Source organism: Acanthopagrus latus, chromosome 22, assembly GCF_904848185.1.
Source record: "Acanthopagrus latus isolate v.2019 chromosome 22, fAcaLat1.1, whole genome shotgun sequence".
NCBI classification, from domain to species: domain Eukaryota; kingdom Metazoa; phylum Chordata; class Actinopteri; order Spariformes; family Sparidae; genus Acanthopagrus; species Acanthopagrus latus.
The window spans coordinates 19132752-19150545 of record NC_051060.1 but is presented as its reverse complement, the minus strand read 5'-3'; the positions used below and the strand labels follow the sequence as shown (position 1 = coordinate 19150545).

Here is a 17794-nt window from a genome sequence, read left to right as displayed (position 1 = left end):
GCTTTTGGTTTTGTGTAAAAATGTAGCTGTAACTGGAATATTTCTTGGTTGGTACCTGTAACTTCCTGGAGGTGTGTGGTTGCTGGTGGCTAATTGTTTCCCCCTGTTATCAGTCTTTACCCTCAGCTAAGCTACAAATCTCCTGACTGTAGTTTTATCAATTTTCTCATCCAACTCTCGTCAAGAAAGCAAATATGTATATTTTTCAAACTGTAGAACTATTAGTTAAACATCAGACTGTCAGGCAACAACAGGAACGAGCCTGGAGTTAACGTAAATACTCCCTGATTAGATTAATTAAGAAGTGAGTTGAAATTTATCTTGGTGCAGTCCGTGGGACTAAAATCTTAATGTGATTATCTCACTGGACGTGATTTATAGACAGCAGAACTATAATTGCGCCATAATTAGCGCTTTGCATGACAAACGCTGCCTCGTTTCACCGAGCTGCCATGTAATGCATCGACTGAGAAATAACAGAACAAACATAATTTGCTTAGACGTTGCTTTAATTTTGTTTTCATGCACACACACACACACACCACCATAAAAGCTTTTCAGACCACATGTATGCTTATAAAAGAGTCTCGTCTCAGAGGTTTGCTTCCTTTGTCTGCCAAGGGTCAAGACAACCCTTCTGATGACTAAACGTGTGTGTCACAGATCACTAAGGGAGCATCTTGGCAGCGGTACATACGCTGAATTTAGAGGAGAAGTCATCCTTGCATGGGAAAGGGATGCTTTCTGTGTTGAGAACTAGCCAGAGAAAACCCTGCCTGGGCCCAAAGGAGCAGCTGGGGGAAACACTGAGTCACAACCAGCACATATACAAAGTTCATCCTCTCCCACAGCAGTCCCGACCCCTTCGGTTGGACTGTTTTTTTTTTTGCAAACAGTGGTGTCTAGACTTCAACGCAGTTTGACCCAGACTGCCGCTGCTGTCCACACGGCCGCAGGGAGAGAACAGAAATGATGGCGCTTCCTCAGCTTCCGAGGACTCGACCAACCACACGTGTGGGAAGACCCTCCCCTCCCCCCCACGACCCTCCTGGGTCACCCAACATATTAAGGAGTCAGCTCGAGTCCTGGCGGAAATTAATAATGAAAAGAAAGCACAAAAGGTGGAAGCGTAAGGAAAGGGAGAAGAGAAAGACGCAGCGATGGATGTAGCCAACCACAAGTGAAAACATTACTGTGAAGTGGGAATTATTTGTGTAGTTACTAAGTTTAGTTGCAGAAGCCATAAAGAAAATGAAGTGAAGCCTTTAACGATAACAGAGTTGTCTGAAAGTTATCTTTGGACCCACGCTGCTACTCTGCCGGGAAACTGTACGTACACCTCTGAGTTCAGAGGGGAATATTCTGCTTTTTATTCCAGCACGTTTATAATTTAATGGCTGTGTTCCTGCTCCTGTGCAAAATCAAAGTTGAATCAACTGATCAAGTCGGAATTAATGAATCCTTTATTATGATTATGTTAGAGGTGATTCCATGAACAATGGTTTCAGCTCTGCCAGCATTGTGGTCAGTCGAGAGGAGTCAGTTATTGAGGAATGATGACGCCAGTTATTGCTAACGACGGTTGGAAAGTACCTGAGCACACACGCGGGGGAAGAGAAACAGAACAATGGTGTCAATATTCCTGGCAGCTACAAAGTTCTCCCACGTCCTCATTTTGGGCAAGCAGACCATGTTTCCCTGCTTCTTCTGCCTACTTACTCCCAGCCGATCCATCGGTGCAAACTGTTAAAGTGTGGACAGACGAGGCTGCAGCAGCCTTTAAAGTCTTTTATGAATGCACAGGCTGGCAGATGTTCAGTCTCGAGGAACATCTTCAGTGACACAGTAAGATTGTTCCCCAACCAGAAAACCTGGATGGATGAAGAGGTGAGGGATCTTTTCCAGAACCAAAAAAAAAAGCTTGGTGAGGTGACAAGGATGCATACAAGTATGGCTAGCAACAGCTGACATTGTCCCTGTGTCTAAAAAGTCACTCATGTCCAGTCTTTATTTTATTTATCTCTTCATACTTCCTCTTGTCCCTCTGTTGCTAAATGGTCAAATGTTCGTTCCGCTGGCTGGTTGCGCTCCAACACAAACATGTATTCAATCTTTTCATTAATTGCTGCTTCCTCTGTCTGGACATCTCCCCGAACAGCTTAGATACACATTCTTATTCTTATTATTCCGTTGTGCTGGTTGATGCTTTTGGGCAGTCTTCACCCCACAGGCTCACACAAAAAGAAAAAATTAGAGCGATCATAAACTGGGTCTCTTTTAAAACATATATGTGGTCAAACATCAATGTAAAGCAAACAGGAAATCTATGTTTTGTCTCGGGAAAGTCAGTAGAATCTATCATTTCCTTCAAACCTCTATTTTTACAGCTTCTGGCTGAGGACCGGTTGTAATCAGCACACATACTGATTTGAGGGTAGACGTTGCTCAACCTCAGCGCTCGTCATCAAACCACAAATCATTCACATCTCACTCTGACAAATTGGAGGACCACACCCTCGAACTTCATATCCATCCTTTTGACTAAAAACATCTCGTTCAATATCCGTAAGAACAGACGTGATTTCTTCACTCTCTGCGCTCTGAACCGATGTTTGGTGGCTTTTTATCAATTACACATGATTAAACAGCCTCTGCATTCACAACAATATTTATGTTCAGTTTTTGTTGGCACGCAGCGAACATGTTTCTGTAAGTGCTTTCAGGCAGCTATTCACAAATGTCCGTTTTCCAGCTGTCCATACAAAACTCCATTGTGGCAGCACTGAGCGTATTGATGATGTGATGTGACATCCATAGAGCGAAGAAAGAGGTGGTGATGATACCTGCTTGTGACCATCTTGGTTATCTGAGAGTGGCTGAAAAGAAGAAAACTACCTGTTGAACTTCTCTGTGGACCCAGCGGGAACTGCTGAATCACAAATGGGGAAGGACATTTTGATCATAATTAAATCAAGTCAAACAGAACCAGCAGCCTCCACTTTTCAGGTCTGATAGGATACATCATGAGCTTACGGACCACCAGGCTGATTATCCAGCAGTACAGAAAAAAACTTCACATGGACTCGGTGAGCCACGGCCAACCTGGACAGGGGACGGCCTAATTGAGGATGATCGTGGCAAAGTTTTCCAAGAACTCGGGCAGGTTATGATGAGTGTGTTTGAAGAGGAGTGAATGCTGCAAACTAAATGAAATCCTGGCCCTAAAATCACACGTTCCATCACGACTTCATACCTTTGTCACGCATGATTATCTGATCTATTTCCCCATATTCTGTTTCCTGCACAACTTTTCATCACCTAACACTAACCCACCTCCAGGGAAGTAAAAATGTGAAATGGTTTTCATATCTAGATCTGCAGCTGCAGTGACGGAACTTAAAGGATTTCCTGCACGATAATCTAAATGTATGTTCATGTTCATTTAAAATAAAACAACATACACTTCACTCAAATGCAGGGTGTACATTTTTGAAAGATTAGCATTTAGAAGCTGTTAGGAAACTGCTCTGAAGCTTTCAGTCAATCGATACACTCGATCTTCATCAGCAGCAGATTGACCTTGGCTACCTAAAGAGCTGTAGATCTTCAAATTCGTCTTTTGTTTTTGGTGACTTCCTGTCCATATTGTCTTGAAGTTTGAGATACACAGCTCACCCTTGACCTCAGGGAGAGCAGTTGGCCAAGGACTCACGATGATTTTGGAGAAACAGCAGCAAAGAAAGTGGCAGTCTTTTAAATGCCATGCGCTGAGGAAAATCAGACTGAACGCTCCAGAAGGCCAAGTTGAATCTCAGCGTGTATGTTTGCAAATTCAAGGTGATTCAAGCACAGTCAAGTAACAGCAGTAATTGAGCATTTGATTGCCGTGTGTGTGTGTGTGTGTCACCTTACACAAATCTAAACATACACTCTGACTGCAAAAGTTTGTGGTAAACATGCACTCAAAGGCAACACTTTGTCTGCACACAACTTTACATCTAAATCTGTTTCTTTACATTGGAGGCGTCACTGTTCTGTACCTGCTGCTCTGACGTCATCACAATATTTGCATAATCCATGGGAAAAAATAACCCTTAAAAATGTGTCCACATGGCTGAAGTGTGTGACGTCATCACATGATTGAAACCTTCGTTCATGCTCGACCCCCCTCCTCCCCCTCCTCCTCCTCCTCCTCCTCCTCCCCCCTCCTCCCTGTCTGCCTGCGTGCTCGTCACTTTTTTCTGCATCAGAGTGGGATGCAGGTTGTAGAGAGGATCTCAGCACACAGCTTCTCCCTCTTCTTCTTCTTTCTTTTTTTTTTCTTGGAGCCCATGAAACGATGGGAGCCAGTCTGCTGGAAGCCGCTTGGATAGAGACGATTTTTTGTTGATGAGAAGGAGAGAACAGTGTCCGGAAGTTTATTTTTTTTTCTTTGCTTATTCTTTCTTTCTTGAATGTTTACAGGTAGGACAGTTTTGTCTTTGCTTCTCCTTTTCCAAAATAAAATGTTTGTTACAAAATCTGTTATTTTATAACTTTTTTTTTTTTTTTTACCTTTTACCTTTATTTTGAGTTGTTGAGATGCACAACCCTTTGAATATGCAAAGAAAATAATATCAGATCACAACAGAAAATAGTTGATTCTGATGTAAAAAATGATCTTTGTGCCATTAGAATAACAACTAAAGTAAGCTGTTGCATGTAACAACAAGAGTGTTTCTTCGTTTTGAATTCTAGATTGTATTTATTAGATTTGCAGACAAATTCAAACAATTTAAAGTAAAATATCCCAGCCATCTATCACACTGTGCTCCTTAACTGATCTTGTGCCCCCTCTGCTGGTCACATTATGTATAACAGCAAACTGAGCACAGCTCTACTTTGTCTGATATCAAAAATGGAAGGTGTGGTTATCAGAGATGTTATCCAAATTTTTGGAGCTGCAATTTCTTGATAAAAAAGCAAATGTAAAATGTGCAACAAAGTATTAAAATGAGGTGCAGCAGTGGTGCCGACCGACAAGTCTTGTTCTCCAAATGTAATAAAACCCCACAAATGTCACATCATCATGATCAGAACATTTTTTTGAGTCATAACATAAACGTAATAATTGTTTGTATGTTCACAATATGATTTTATAAGGCCACTAAACCCACAACGAGCTCCCCAAACAGTGTACTGTAGTGATGATCTGACCTAATTTATTCATCCTTCATTTCAAGGGGAAAGGAATCTTTATATGTTAAGTCAGCTATTGTTTTATTCCTTAACTAATTAGTTCCTTATATTGAAGTAAAAATGGAATGAAAATACAGAATCATTCTCATTTACACACATTTGCAAATGTTATAATACAGATTCTGTGAATCCTGTATGTTTTGTTTTTGATGCAGGAGAGCCCCAGTGTTTCCCATTTATTTTATAATTTTGGCATTTTCTGTAGGTTTATATTGATGCAATCTACACGAGATGTCAGACTTGTATTTGAGATGTAGTAGATTAGTTTTTTCTTTACTTGTAATAAGTTGCTGACCATACATGGTTTCTGAGCACGATGACGGAGGTCAGATACAGTACAGAGGTGATTTACGGAGTTTCCTGGTAGAAAGATACCGCAGTTTTGTTGCAAAAGAAAGTTCTAACACTGCTGAATGAAGTTAGCTCAGCAATCACTAAGAAAACCCTCTCCCTATTGTATTTCCTTCATCAAAATAGCCTCAGTGTTCTAGGAGACTGTGCTGTTCTGTCCCGGTCCGGGCAAATACCAATCGATTAGCTTACATTTTGCACATGGCCCCCCAAAAATCAAGAATCCTCCCTGTGTTTCAGCCTTACGTGCATCTTGGTTTTAGTCATTTCCCTCTCTGTGTCTCTTTGCTTCCAGTGGGATGGCTCTCAGTCACTTCCTGGGTCTGCTGCTCTGTGCAGCTGCCCTCTCAGTTTCTGGAGTTGCTGGTCAGGATGAGAACAGCGAGGCGTACAGGTGGAGCCGGCAGAGCCTCCCGCTGCTGCTGGACACCGACACACAGCCTCTGAACGCTCCTTTGTTCAGAGGGCAGGAGGAGGACGAGGACAGAGGAGGGACGAAGACGATCTGTGGGATAGAATGTCAAAGCCGCCACCCGGCTCTGGACCGGGGCGAGCAAGAGAGGATGCTGGGATATGAGACCTTGTATGAGAACGGCACTCGCATGCACACGGATGTCAGCTTGGAGGGTTTTAACCAGACGGGAGCAGCGGCACACTCACCGGCCCGAACCCGCAGGAAACGGCAGGTTTATGGAGCGGATGGGCGCTTTGTGATCTCTGACTCGCATTTCATCACCAACTACCCATTTTCTGCCGCCGTACGTCTCTCCACGGGCTGCTCCGGGGTCCTGATATCCCCCAGACACGTGCTGACAGCAGCACACTGCATCCACGACGGGAGGGACTACCTCGAGAGCGCCAGAAGGATTAAAGTAGGGGTGTTACAGCTCAAGAGTAAGAGAAGAAGAGCGGGTAGGAGGAGGGCAGGGTGGAGGAGGGCTGGGAGGAGAGAAGAGGGGGAGATAATGGAGGAAGGTGAGGATCAGAATAGTATAGATGGAGATGGGGCGGGAGGGAGAAAGGGAGGCAAAGGCAGGAGGCGCAGGGGGAGGAAAGGGGGTGTAGCTGATCAGGGAGGTGTAGAGTCGGAGAGAGACGGAGGAGGGGGTGGAGGGAAACGGAACAGTCTCAACCGGATACGTCGCAGTGCTGAGCCCAAGAAGAAACCCGTCGTCCGTTGGGCTCGAGTCAAACAAACCCGAATCCCACAGGGTTGGATCCAAACCAAGAGCTCCACCAACTCAGTGTCCACAGACTACGACTATGCCGTCCTGGAGCTGAAACGACCCGTCAAACAAAAGCACATGGAGCTCGGGGTGGCGCCACCCTCCACCCCGCTGGCTCGGATCCACTTCTCAGGCTACGACGCCGACAAAAGCCTGCTGGACGGGCGCAGGGACGAGATGGTGGTGTACCGTTTCTGCTCGGTGGTGAACGAGTCGGACGACTTGATGTACCAGCACTGTGACGCGCAGTCGGGCGCTACAGGCGCAGGCGTTTACATCCGTCTGAGGCGGGAAGATGGAGACGCAGGCAAGAAGGGGAAGTGGCAGCGAAGGGTTATTGGCGTGTTTTCAGGGCACCAGTGGGTGGAGGTGGAGGAGGGCGGGCAGAGGGACTTTAATGTGGCTGTGAGGATTACTCCACCCAAATACGCCCAGATCTGCCACTGGATCCATGGAGATCCCAGTCTCTGTAAAGAGATTTGACTGTAAAGTGATGATCTATTTTTAAAAACACCTGTTTTTCACCAAAGACACTCAGAGATCTGGGCCTGTATGTATAAAACTTCCAAAAAGCATAGTCGTAAGAATGGTCCAAAACTTTGAGCTCAAGAGTTGAACACTTTGTAGTAAAGGTAGGGCTTCTTACAAACACTAACTTTTAGTAAAGACTGCAGTGTTGTCTAACCAAAACTCTCTCTCTGTCTGAAGCTCTTATGCTACAATCCATTGTACATGGATCTAATAATCAATCAGAATTGATGCAGCAAAAACAGAAATCCTTCATATTCCTTGTCAAAGGCCTCTCGCCTACATTACCCAGCATGCAATTTGAACGCTAGTTGTGCCTAACGTAGCCTGAAGCCTCTGTCCTCCTGCAGAGATGAGGAGCGACTTCCATGTTGTGTCAGGATGTGTTGTTAGGGTCGGACGTGTCTTAATTAATTTATCATCACACGCTTCCAAAATATGAAAAGTGTGAAGCCGCTGCCTCTGATCGTCACTGCTGAACTTTCAGAGACCTGGGCTGTGGTCAAATAGTTAAAAAAAACACTTTATTTCCTCGACCTCGATGGAAAAAATCAAGAAAAGGTGTGAAGGGGAAGCTGACTGCACTTTCACTTTGGGCTACAAGGAATCAAGGAGATGGGAAAGGAATCACTGAAGCAACAATTTCTTTGTATTTAGAGAATTCAACCAGCTCTCATCAGGTTTTTTCACTCAGTTAGGAGAAAAAACAACTATTTGACTGCAACCTCAAGTCTTCAGGCACTTGACTTTAAGAATAACAGGAAAACTGTGTAATTTTTTAAGTTTAACTTAAGACCAATATGTCACTCTTTGACTCACAGCTTTATACATACTGGCCTGGGAACACTGATCTGAGATCATATCAGCAGACATATAATCAAAGAACACTGCACATGTCTCTGGCTCTGGATCAGTTTATTGAGAGACTCTAAATCACATGCGGTAAACTCTTTTTTGAGAGGAATTCACTTTTTCTAACCACCACAGTTGTTTGACACCTAATTTATATAACTCTGAAACTGTAATTATGTAAAAGAAAAAGTCAAAAAACCTACATGTGTTGTAAAATGTCTTTGTTGCCTTTCAGTAGCACACACAAGTAAAAAAAAAAACACTTTTCTGATGTATTCGAGGCGAGTAACAATAACTTTGTGTTGTAATTTGTGTTCATGCCACAAACACACAGAAACACCTGTCGACAGAAATGAACTTGTGTTGAAAAACTATATAAAGATGCTGAAATCTTTCAAACAACGAGCCGAAAGAAGCAGGACAGAGAGAAGTGACGAGCCGTGAGGGAGGTTTGGATCAGTGTATTTGTCTTTTATTGCATCTCATTTGGACTCACATGCAGGTGGGGGTGAGGGTGGGGGTGAGGGGAGGGAGGAACGATGCCATCCATAACAACCCAAAGAGAAAAAAACAACACAGCCGTCATTGTGAACACTTTAGCAGACATTATTTATCCACGTTCCCTTTTTGTTTTTGATGTGTCGTAGTCATCTTTATTTTTTCTTTCAACACTTTGTTAATGCCACAATGGATTAAGATACAGTCACTTTTGGAAATAAACAACACACAGAACATCCAGCGTATACTTGAGAGTGCTTTACAGTGAGAGTCCTCGTGACGGCACGCGTGACGTACCGACGACCGCTGCTGCGTCTCAAAAATGACCCGCACAGGACGGAGGCCACAATCCAATCACATACACAAAATGCTTCCTCGTCTCTTGGATTCCCCACTCCGACGTTAAGTCGTCAGAGATGAGGGGAAAAAAAAGGAGCTCACTGAGAGTATTAGAACGCATCCCAGATCGACCTGTGTCGCATGCCACGGTGCAGAATCACTCCACACCAGCAGAGGGTGCAACAGTAAACACTCGGGGGGCAAATTTATTCCATTCAATACTGCCTCTGATTACAGATTGAGAGGTATATGTACGTAAGAAGAAGACGGGGATTTTCTTTTTTTTTTTGTTAAGTCTACTTGCCTTTTTTTGACATAACTAAAAATATATGATACATTTGTTTTTTTCTCTCAAAATAAAGATTAAAGAAAATATGTGTAATCTATCATTTTTAAAATAGTCTAAAATGCATATGTCAATTTTGAACACAGTTCACAAATTTTTGCATGTTTCATACAATCCCAAAAAAGAAAAACAAATCAAAACAAAAGAAATAACAACAGATAAAGTAAAAATGAACACAGTCTGGTGTGTTCGATGATACGTCCAGATTTGCAGTGCAAGTTGTTCTCAGGAACATTTTGATCGGGAGTTTGTCCTCCGAAAAAAACTTGGGAAGTAGACAGGTGGGAGGATGAGTGGCCAAGCAGATATAGTAGGTACAACCAAGTTTATCATGACATAAACATAGCTCAGTATTAGTTTGGACGACGGGGGAGTAGAGGGGGGTTGGCCAGTGAAGTTACACACACCGAACACAGTCCACATTTAACAACACAGTCCTCGTCTTGGGAGATGCGCAAAGAAACCAACATATATCCACCATTCCAAGTCAGCTGATACGCGGAAATCCAGAATGAATCTAAATACACATTTATTTATTATCATTATTTTTTTTTTGTTGGGTTTTTTTCATAGTATATTAAGTAAAGGTTAACACTGAGTTACACACACACCCACACACACATAAACGGAATTTCTGTTTTTCTGTATCTAGGGTTCACATTCACAGTTGTGCTACAACATTAGATAAGAGGAGGGGTGGGGGGGGGGGGCAGGTTTTCAGGTATTTGGGTGGAGGGGTGTCGCGGCTGGTAGGAGGGTGAAGATTCGAAGATGTAAAGGCTGGTTGGCTGAAGGGAGGTGGGGGGAGGGGGGCATGACTGAGGGGAAGGCAGTGGGGGAGTGCAGACATCCACATCCACAGAGCTCCAGACACGATGACAAACCTGCAGAGGAGGAAGACAGAGTGATTAAAACGAGCACTCTCAACAGAATTAGGTGAAGTCTAATTATATATACATATAGTGAGAAGTAGTTCGACTTCAAAACTGTCACAGTGGGCCTCGACTTTTTTTGGTTTTTCAATCTCTGAAGGCTCTGAAGGGAGCGAGTCTTAAACCCAGGTGGTTGAATTCTGATGCTAAGCCAAACCTAAGCTAACCTAGGAATGAGAAGCAACAAGCAACTTTATTTCTCTGGACTCTTCAAGGCCCTGAAACGTTTCCAACGCAGCAAAACTATAAGAAAAATACTTAAATTGGGTCATAAATGATGATTGAGAGGGATTTTTTTAAATCCTGCACTTTTAAGTTGAGGGACTTGTGTGAGAGAGTAGAAATCATCAAAACTGAAGCAGCAGAAGGCAACATGTACCGACTTTTAGCCAGCAAAGTGGGCCAAGCTGGTTCCTTCATTTCCCATAATGCATCTTTTCACTGGACCCTCCACGAATGTTAAAGTCCGACGTCCACATCTCCAGTTTGTAACACAGACTTCTTGTCATATATGTGTCCTCTCGAAGGCTCGGCCCAGATAACCCCGAGAGGTTTGTGTCTCAGACGAAGCTCCATCCAGAACCACAGCAGAATATTACACACTGTTTCCAGAGGTTGAATATTTTTCCTCGAGTCAACTGACTTCTATATGTAAAATTGGTGGAGTTCTACTTCAGACGAGATTATGTCTACTTGGGATTTCTTAGGCTCTGGGTTGTGTCTTTAGCCTGGACATGTGGTTGTGAGACGTTCAACTAAAAAGTAACTTTTCCCTCTCAGACTGTGTCATTTTTAATTTCAAAGATCTGAAGAGGTAAATTATTTTGAGAATTTTAAGAGCAAAAGATAAATGTATAAATAATCACATAATTAAATGAACAAATATATATTTTTTTCCATATCAAAGCATTTAATTATATCATTATTTATGTTTTTACGTAGTTTGTTTCTGCCCTATAAAGTATCCTGTATACATACCTTGGGGGTTTACTGGTCAGTCAGTCTACATGAAGTCCTTAATGTTGAGGTCATCCAGAGCGTTCCTCGGCGGTGGAGGCTTTCTGGGACTCTGGGCCGCTCCAGGAGACATCTGCAGACACAATTACTTTTAGCACGTAATACTCCTTTACTGTATGCGTGAAACTGTAATCAGTGTGTATGAAACTCAGTCCTACCGGTGCTCCGGGGGCCGCTCCCGTGGCTGGGAAGCCTGGCCTCACCATGGGCATCATGGGAGCTCCTGGCGCTCCAGGCTTACGCAGAGACAGACGGGAAGGAAAGAGGAGACAGTTAGACTTTGTGCCGGACATTAGACGGGTGTGAGGGACACCTAAAGGGCTCATTGTCCATCGGCGTCCAGTAATGTCCAGGCTTGTTTCGAGGACATTACTAGACCGCACTGGACTTGGTGGTCTTACCATGCTGAAGCTGGGGTAAGTCCCCATAAAAGGAGGGACACCCATGGGAACGGTCTACAGGTGTGGAGGGGAGGGAGAGGAGGAGGTGGGATGTTACTACACTACATATACAACAGAGACACACACACACACACACACTGCAAAACAATGCACAAACACGTTTAAAATGAATTACATGATACGTAGAAGGAAGGATGTCGGTGAAGACAGACCAATGAACACGAACACGACACCACAGAAGCCCTGACTTAAACCCTAACGCTGTACAGTAGCTCATGTTTGATTAAAACATGCACGGAGCTTTACAGAGCAGAGGGGGGAAGCTGTTCGCAGGTAGCCTTTCAGGTGAGAGGGTCATTTCTGTTGTTGCCTCAAAGACAACGGAAATATCCACAAGAAGCAAAACATGTGCGCGGCGTGAGCTCAGCTGTGAGTTCAGGCGGCTCGTCTGGACTCAAAAGGAAAATGTATAAACTTAAGAGAAGAAGGAGAAGAAGGAGGAGAAGAAGAAGCGGTTTCCAAGCAACAGCTTCTTAATTTGGCACTGGCCACTTCATCACTCTCCAGCAGACGTTCCAGAAATCGAAAAAGAAGTTAACTTCATTGCATCCTGAAATCTGCCAAATTAGTTTTTACTCTCGGTTCAAACCAGTAAAGTTTAGTTTCCTGTTCTCCGCGGCCACGCCTCTCAGTTTTTTTCCTCGGCCTATTTGTGACCTGGAACCTGGAGAGCCAGATGAAGGCAATGCTCGTGATTGCTGCTATTCCCTGTCTGTTGCTTGCCATGCGGCTCCACTCCATGCTATAAGACACAGACAACATTTACCATGGGAGCACCCCAACAGGGGGGAGCTACCTGAGGAGCCGCTGAGGTTCCCATTGTGAGATCTGTGATGAAGAGAGAGAGAGAGAGAGGAAAAAAGAGGCGCTGCAAAATCACTGTTTTCATGTACTGACATCACTGTGACACACAGGAGCAATAAAGTTGAAGGCAGGGGTTAGAAATAGAGACACCACTCTCATATCTGTAGTGCGGAGCTGGAGCAGGGAGGCAATTAGCTTTTGTTAAACCTACCACAACCCCGAAAGGTCACAAATAAACAGGTTGTGTACAAAACAGAAATTTGTAGATTAATCGGGATCCAGACCTTAAAGGGGAATTCTTGTGTCTTTTTTTCTATACACTTTGGTTAGGGTTCGTTTTTGCCGAGGTTGTTACTCTGACAACATTGCGGAAGTTATTCCTCCGGAGATCAGTCTCTTTGTTAAATCACAGAAACACAAGTCTCGATTAAGGAGGAGTCTCGCTCTGAAATCTCGCTGGTCGAGTTTTTGCAGCCTTATCTAGGTCGTCAAAACCAGTTAAATACTCGGCCATGACTTGCCGGCGGTTCGTCCAGGTAAACTTCGAACTCCTCTCCAACTCTGACTCACGTTTCAACCGTCTTCTGAGAAGTTCACAAGGTTTCAGAGTGAGACTTCCCCACGGGCCTAAAAAGGATCTTATTATTTTACTAAAAGTCCATCTAAGCAGGACATTTTTCGATAATGTTGTCAGAGACTTAAAGGAAACAACCATTGACAGTTGCAGTTCCCCCAATGAGATACAGGACCAAGGTTTAAAGACAATGGAATTTCCCTTTAAGATATAGTTTGGGTAAAATGCTTATTTAACCACATTATACCACTCTGCCTGTTAAATGTAAGAGTGCAGCCAGAAATCACTTAGCCTAGCTTAGCACAGAGACGGGACACGGGGGGGGTAACAAGTGGTTCTGAGCAAAACAACGACTGTTTTTACACTTTGGTTGTTGTACAGATAAAACACGATATAAAGTTTAATCCATGAGGTTTACAGTGTGTATTTCAGAGGACTTTGTTACAGCTGTACAGAGCAAGGTTAACTGTTTCCCCCCGTTTCCAGTCTTTATGCTACGCTAAGCTAACCGTCTTTGGGCTGAAACTTCATGAAGTGGTATCTTCTTATCTGACTCGACTCCTTTTAAAATCACCTGCTGCCTTTACTGCACAGACATGAGAGCGGCACCTACGACGATCTACGGGTTCAGTTCATCTAAATGACTACTTACTACTCGCCATGTTAGCCATGGAGGTGTCAACATCCCCCGCCTGAGGGGTCAGAGTGGGCTTCATTACATCCCCTAGTCCATCAAATACTACAGAAGGGGGAAGGAAAAAGGGAAAGGGCCGGGGAGGGAGAGGAAGGGAAGAGGGAGGAGAAGAAGGGAGGTGTTAGCATCCTTCAGTGCAAGCAATCCTCACACTCTGGGAATTACCATGACAACCAATAGATGTCTCCATGACAACAGAGAGAAGAGAGGGAGGCTAATATCACAAGATGAGGAATTAAATAACATCGATGGGAAATAGTAAAATAACCAATTCCAGTGTTTTAGGATCGTGGTGGGTGATTTGTTAGTTAGCTGCAGACACGAGACGTCAAGTCAGCTGCTGACTGCTGAGGTAATCTGCAGCACATGCAGAGGAAATAAGAGCTACTCCATAAAATATGTTTATAGGATGAACATAAACCAACATTTGTGACAATATATGTGACACATAGTACTGTAGAGTGTTTGGTAAGTCCTGATGTTTCTCACTGTAAGTGTGTGACTGCTGCAGGAGCACTGCAGCTACAGTGAAGCAGGGTTAAAATATTAGAAGCGTTCAAATATTACTGCTATTTCACAACACTCTTTTAAAAAAGAACATCAAGCATCTGGTGGTGGTGGTGGTGGTGGAGGGGACAGTGGTGCAGCTGAGCTTTGCTTTGCACCACTGCAATGCAGCAGTGCACTGTGGGAAATTAGCGTGTTAAGGAGCAAGGAAAAAACTCACCCAATCAAATGGCGGGAAGCAAGCAATGAAGCCAGCCCAAGAGCCAGATGGAGAGAGAGTGAGGGAAAGAGAGAGAGAGAGAGGAAAGTAAAAAAAAAAAAAAAAGCAGAGATGCCGGAGAAGAAGAAAATGAAATGAGGTTTTAAAGGAGCGGGTGACAATGAAACCATTCGAGTTTATTGCATGAATGATGTGAAGAGAGGGGAAAGAAAGAGTTAAGGCTTAAAGCAGTTGTATTGCAGACCGTCAGTTATATAACATGCAGACCAATGGCATAGTGAACAGGTGGGGATGTTCGGAGGAATTCCCTGAACACTAATGACCACAGTAAGAACACGCAAGTAAGGCGAAGCGATGGTGACGTTAATCCACAGGACTCAACACTTAAACAGTGACAAGCAGTAACAGACTCACACCTTTATGACTGGATAAGTGTGTGATCATGAGCAAATAAATAAAATACCAAACTATTTCATTAACCATTACCAAAGTTAATAGAAACAGTGGCTGAATCCATGAACACAAAACAACCATCTGCCAGACAAACACTGCTGTAAACCACTGAAACTATAAAATAGTAGAAAGTATCACAACAGCGAGGCGTCATGCAGTTACTAATAACTCAACAACAGCTACAGCCATGGACGGATTGACTGTGAAAGAGACACAAAATGGAAGCTACAGGAAACTATTTAGGACCTGTTTCTCAGTCCCAGGTCGTCTGTGTGAGACACACGTGGTTAACATTGTGCAAACAGTTACAGTTTAAGTTTGGATTCCAAAATAACTTCATAAGATTTAGGAAAATAGCATCGTTTTGGTTAAAGAATTCATGTTACTTTACGACACACTGCGTTACATCACACTCTGTTACATTACACTACATTACAGTACGTTGCGCTACACAATGTTACATTAATCTGAACTACGTTGTGTACCGTTACACTATGTTAAGTTACTCTCACTTAAGTTACACTAAGGAACATTACGGTAAATTACGTTGCACTACGACACGTAAAGTTGCGTTCTGCTTTGTAACGTTGCACCTTGTAACGTAACTCTATGATATTCTAAGCTACACTATGTTAAGTTACGTTATGCTAAGTTATGTTACGGCATGTCATGTTATGCTACATTACTCTACGTTACCCTAAGTCATGTTACATTACGCTACATTATGTTACGCTACGTTATGCTCCATTGCGTTACCCTACGATGTGTTAAGCTCCTGAAAGTCATGTTTGTATATCAGGTAAAAGTTGTTAAAAGTAGTCAACAATGACTTTTGGTTTAACATGGGACACGACACTGGCCTGAGTTGAATAAATAGCACAGTCAGCCCTCGGCCTGTGCCCGGCCAGCCTGCCTAGTAACACATCCATGGCTGCGAGCACAATGTTTTTCACTGAAATGGAAATACTTCTGTGAAATGTCTGCAACATGTTCCCTACAGACACTACGCATTCATGACTGACATCTCACATCGTGGGACTTCTTACCTGACATGAGCTCAGCACCGGGGGCGGCAGGAGCAGCAGCTGGGGCATCTCCTCCTGTGGACTCTGGCACGCCAACCCCATAATAAAATATACCAAACCACACCGTGCCAGGTCAGAGAGGGTTTAGCCATTTCCATTGCAGCATGGGGGCAAAGAAGGGGTAATAGTCAGCCATCGGCTTCATGCTGGTAATGCCAAACAAAGTGTTTAGAGTTAGACAGGAAGGCTGGAAGGATAAATACATATCACATGTATGTTCAAATAAAACAGGAAACATTGCTCTTATGATTTAAAACACACTCACACTTGCTCACATACACACATTTTCATACAGCGTTTCATATCTGCGTTCATAATCCTTCTTTACAAACTGATACATACTAGAAAGCTTATTTATGCTGATAAGCACAAAAAACAAATTTCTTTTCAAGGTATCTGCTTGTTATACTACAGACATATGCAACAACATGACTACCCAGCGGTAATTAGACATTAAAAGAAGCCTAATAAACATTAAATATGTCCCGGATTCTACTCCTCGTCACTGATGATGCGTTCATGAACAGGGCAGGCAGCCATGTGAGTTACCCACCACCGAACAGGTTCATGATGGCTCCCGTGTCAATTTTGGGTGGGGGTGCGGATGAGAGGACGGGGGCAGGGGAGCTGAACACATCTGCTGAGGGAGGTGGAGATGGTGTTTAGACGCCGAACACACTCGAAGACACACAAACACACACACACAAGCCGCTGACTGTGATTCATTATGATGCACGTTTATCAGTAGCTCCTGCAGCGCACGCAGTACATGCTGGAACGGGAAAGGAGGCGAGAGTGATTTAGAAAAAGGTTTCAGACGGCTCAATAGCTTTTAGCCGACCCGTAAGAGAGCAATCTCATTTCCTCTACTTTTTTTTTTTACTTCCCTGATCAAGGCCAAGGACAAAGCTGAGCAACAGACACAGCAAGACAGGATATGAGAAGGAGAGCGCACGGGAGATGGCGGAGTGGGTGCAAGAGGGTACCTGCTGTAAACAAGTCAACACTGGGAGCGGGGTCTGCTGTGGTGAAGCTTGTGTCGGGCATGGAATCAAAGAGATCTACGAAAACACATGCGCACCCAGAGACAGGGATATTAAAATGCTCAACACACTTTTTAAAAAACAGCGAGGGTGCTCACAAACACAGACACAGCAGCCAAGTTCAGCTCTCAGTATGTGCACATTAGTCTGATGAAACCAACGAAGGAGAACAAAAAGAGCAGAGGATGACAAGCAACGTCAGGAAGATGCTAATCAATATAAATGAACGGACCACACACATCGCTAACGTTTACCGCTGAAAAGGTCGGTCGCAGGGCCGGCGGCGCTGGGGGCTATGGGAGGTGAAATGGTTGCCGTGGTGGTGATGGTGCTGGAAGCGGAGGTGAAGAGCGGTGACGGGGAAGGGGAGGGGGAGTGCTGGGGCACCACAGAGCTAAAACAGGCATCCAGCGAACTACCCGGGTTATTATTCTCCATCGCCGCCATGCTGAAAAGGTCTAGACCGGAAGATGCTGCTGCGTTGGCGCTACCTTCAGAGGGAGCAAAGGGGTCTTTGGGGGGGGGGAGGATGGAGAAATGTAACACATGGAGAGTGGTTGGGAATGTTAGGCAATGACTTTAATACATGACAGAGAGATGATGATGATGATGATGATGATGAAAAT

General features: G+C 43.9%; 2 protein-coding genes across 11 annotated transcripts in view; one reads left to right on the top strand and one right to left on the bottom strand.

Moving 5' to 3' along the window:
- LOC119012476 (serine protease 23-like) overlaps window positions 1-9117 on the top strand; it is a 68415-nt gene extending 59298 nt beyond the window's left edge. For 4 of the 5 annotated variants that reach the window (XM_037086354.1, XM_037086352.1, XM_037086353.1 and 1 more), the window contains one exon: window positions 5885-9117. In XM_037086354.1, the coding sequence (XP_036942249.1) occupies window positions 5889-7298 (1410 nt within the window). In that variant the 5' untranslated portion in view covers window positions 5885-5888 and the 3' untranslated portion in view covers window positions 7299-9117. Of the gene's footprint in view, window positions 1-4263; window positions 4465-5884 lie in introns of those variants that run through there. The other variant, XM_037086355.1, reaches the window with a different exon arrangement.
- Window positions 8646-17794, bottom strand: part of snap91b (synaptosome associated protein 91b) — a 27057-nt gene continuing 17908 nt past the window's right edge. For 2 of the 6 annotated variants that reach the window (XM_037086344.1, XM_037086346.1), the window contains one exon: window positions 16252-16271. In XM_037086344.1, the coding sequence (XP_036942239.1) occupies window positions 16267-16271 (5 nt within the window). In that variant the 3' untranslated portion in view covers window positions 16252-16266. Of the gene's footprint in view, window positions 10263-11288; window positions 11401-11485; window positions 11564-11728; window positions 11783-12554; window positions 12617-13818; window positions 13906-16086; window positions 16150-16251; window positions 16272-17794 lie in introns of those variants that run through there. The other 4 variants (XM_037086340.1, XM_037086341.1, XM_037086342.1 and 1 more) reach the window with 4 other exon arrangements.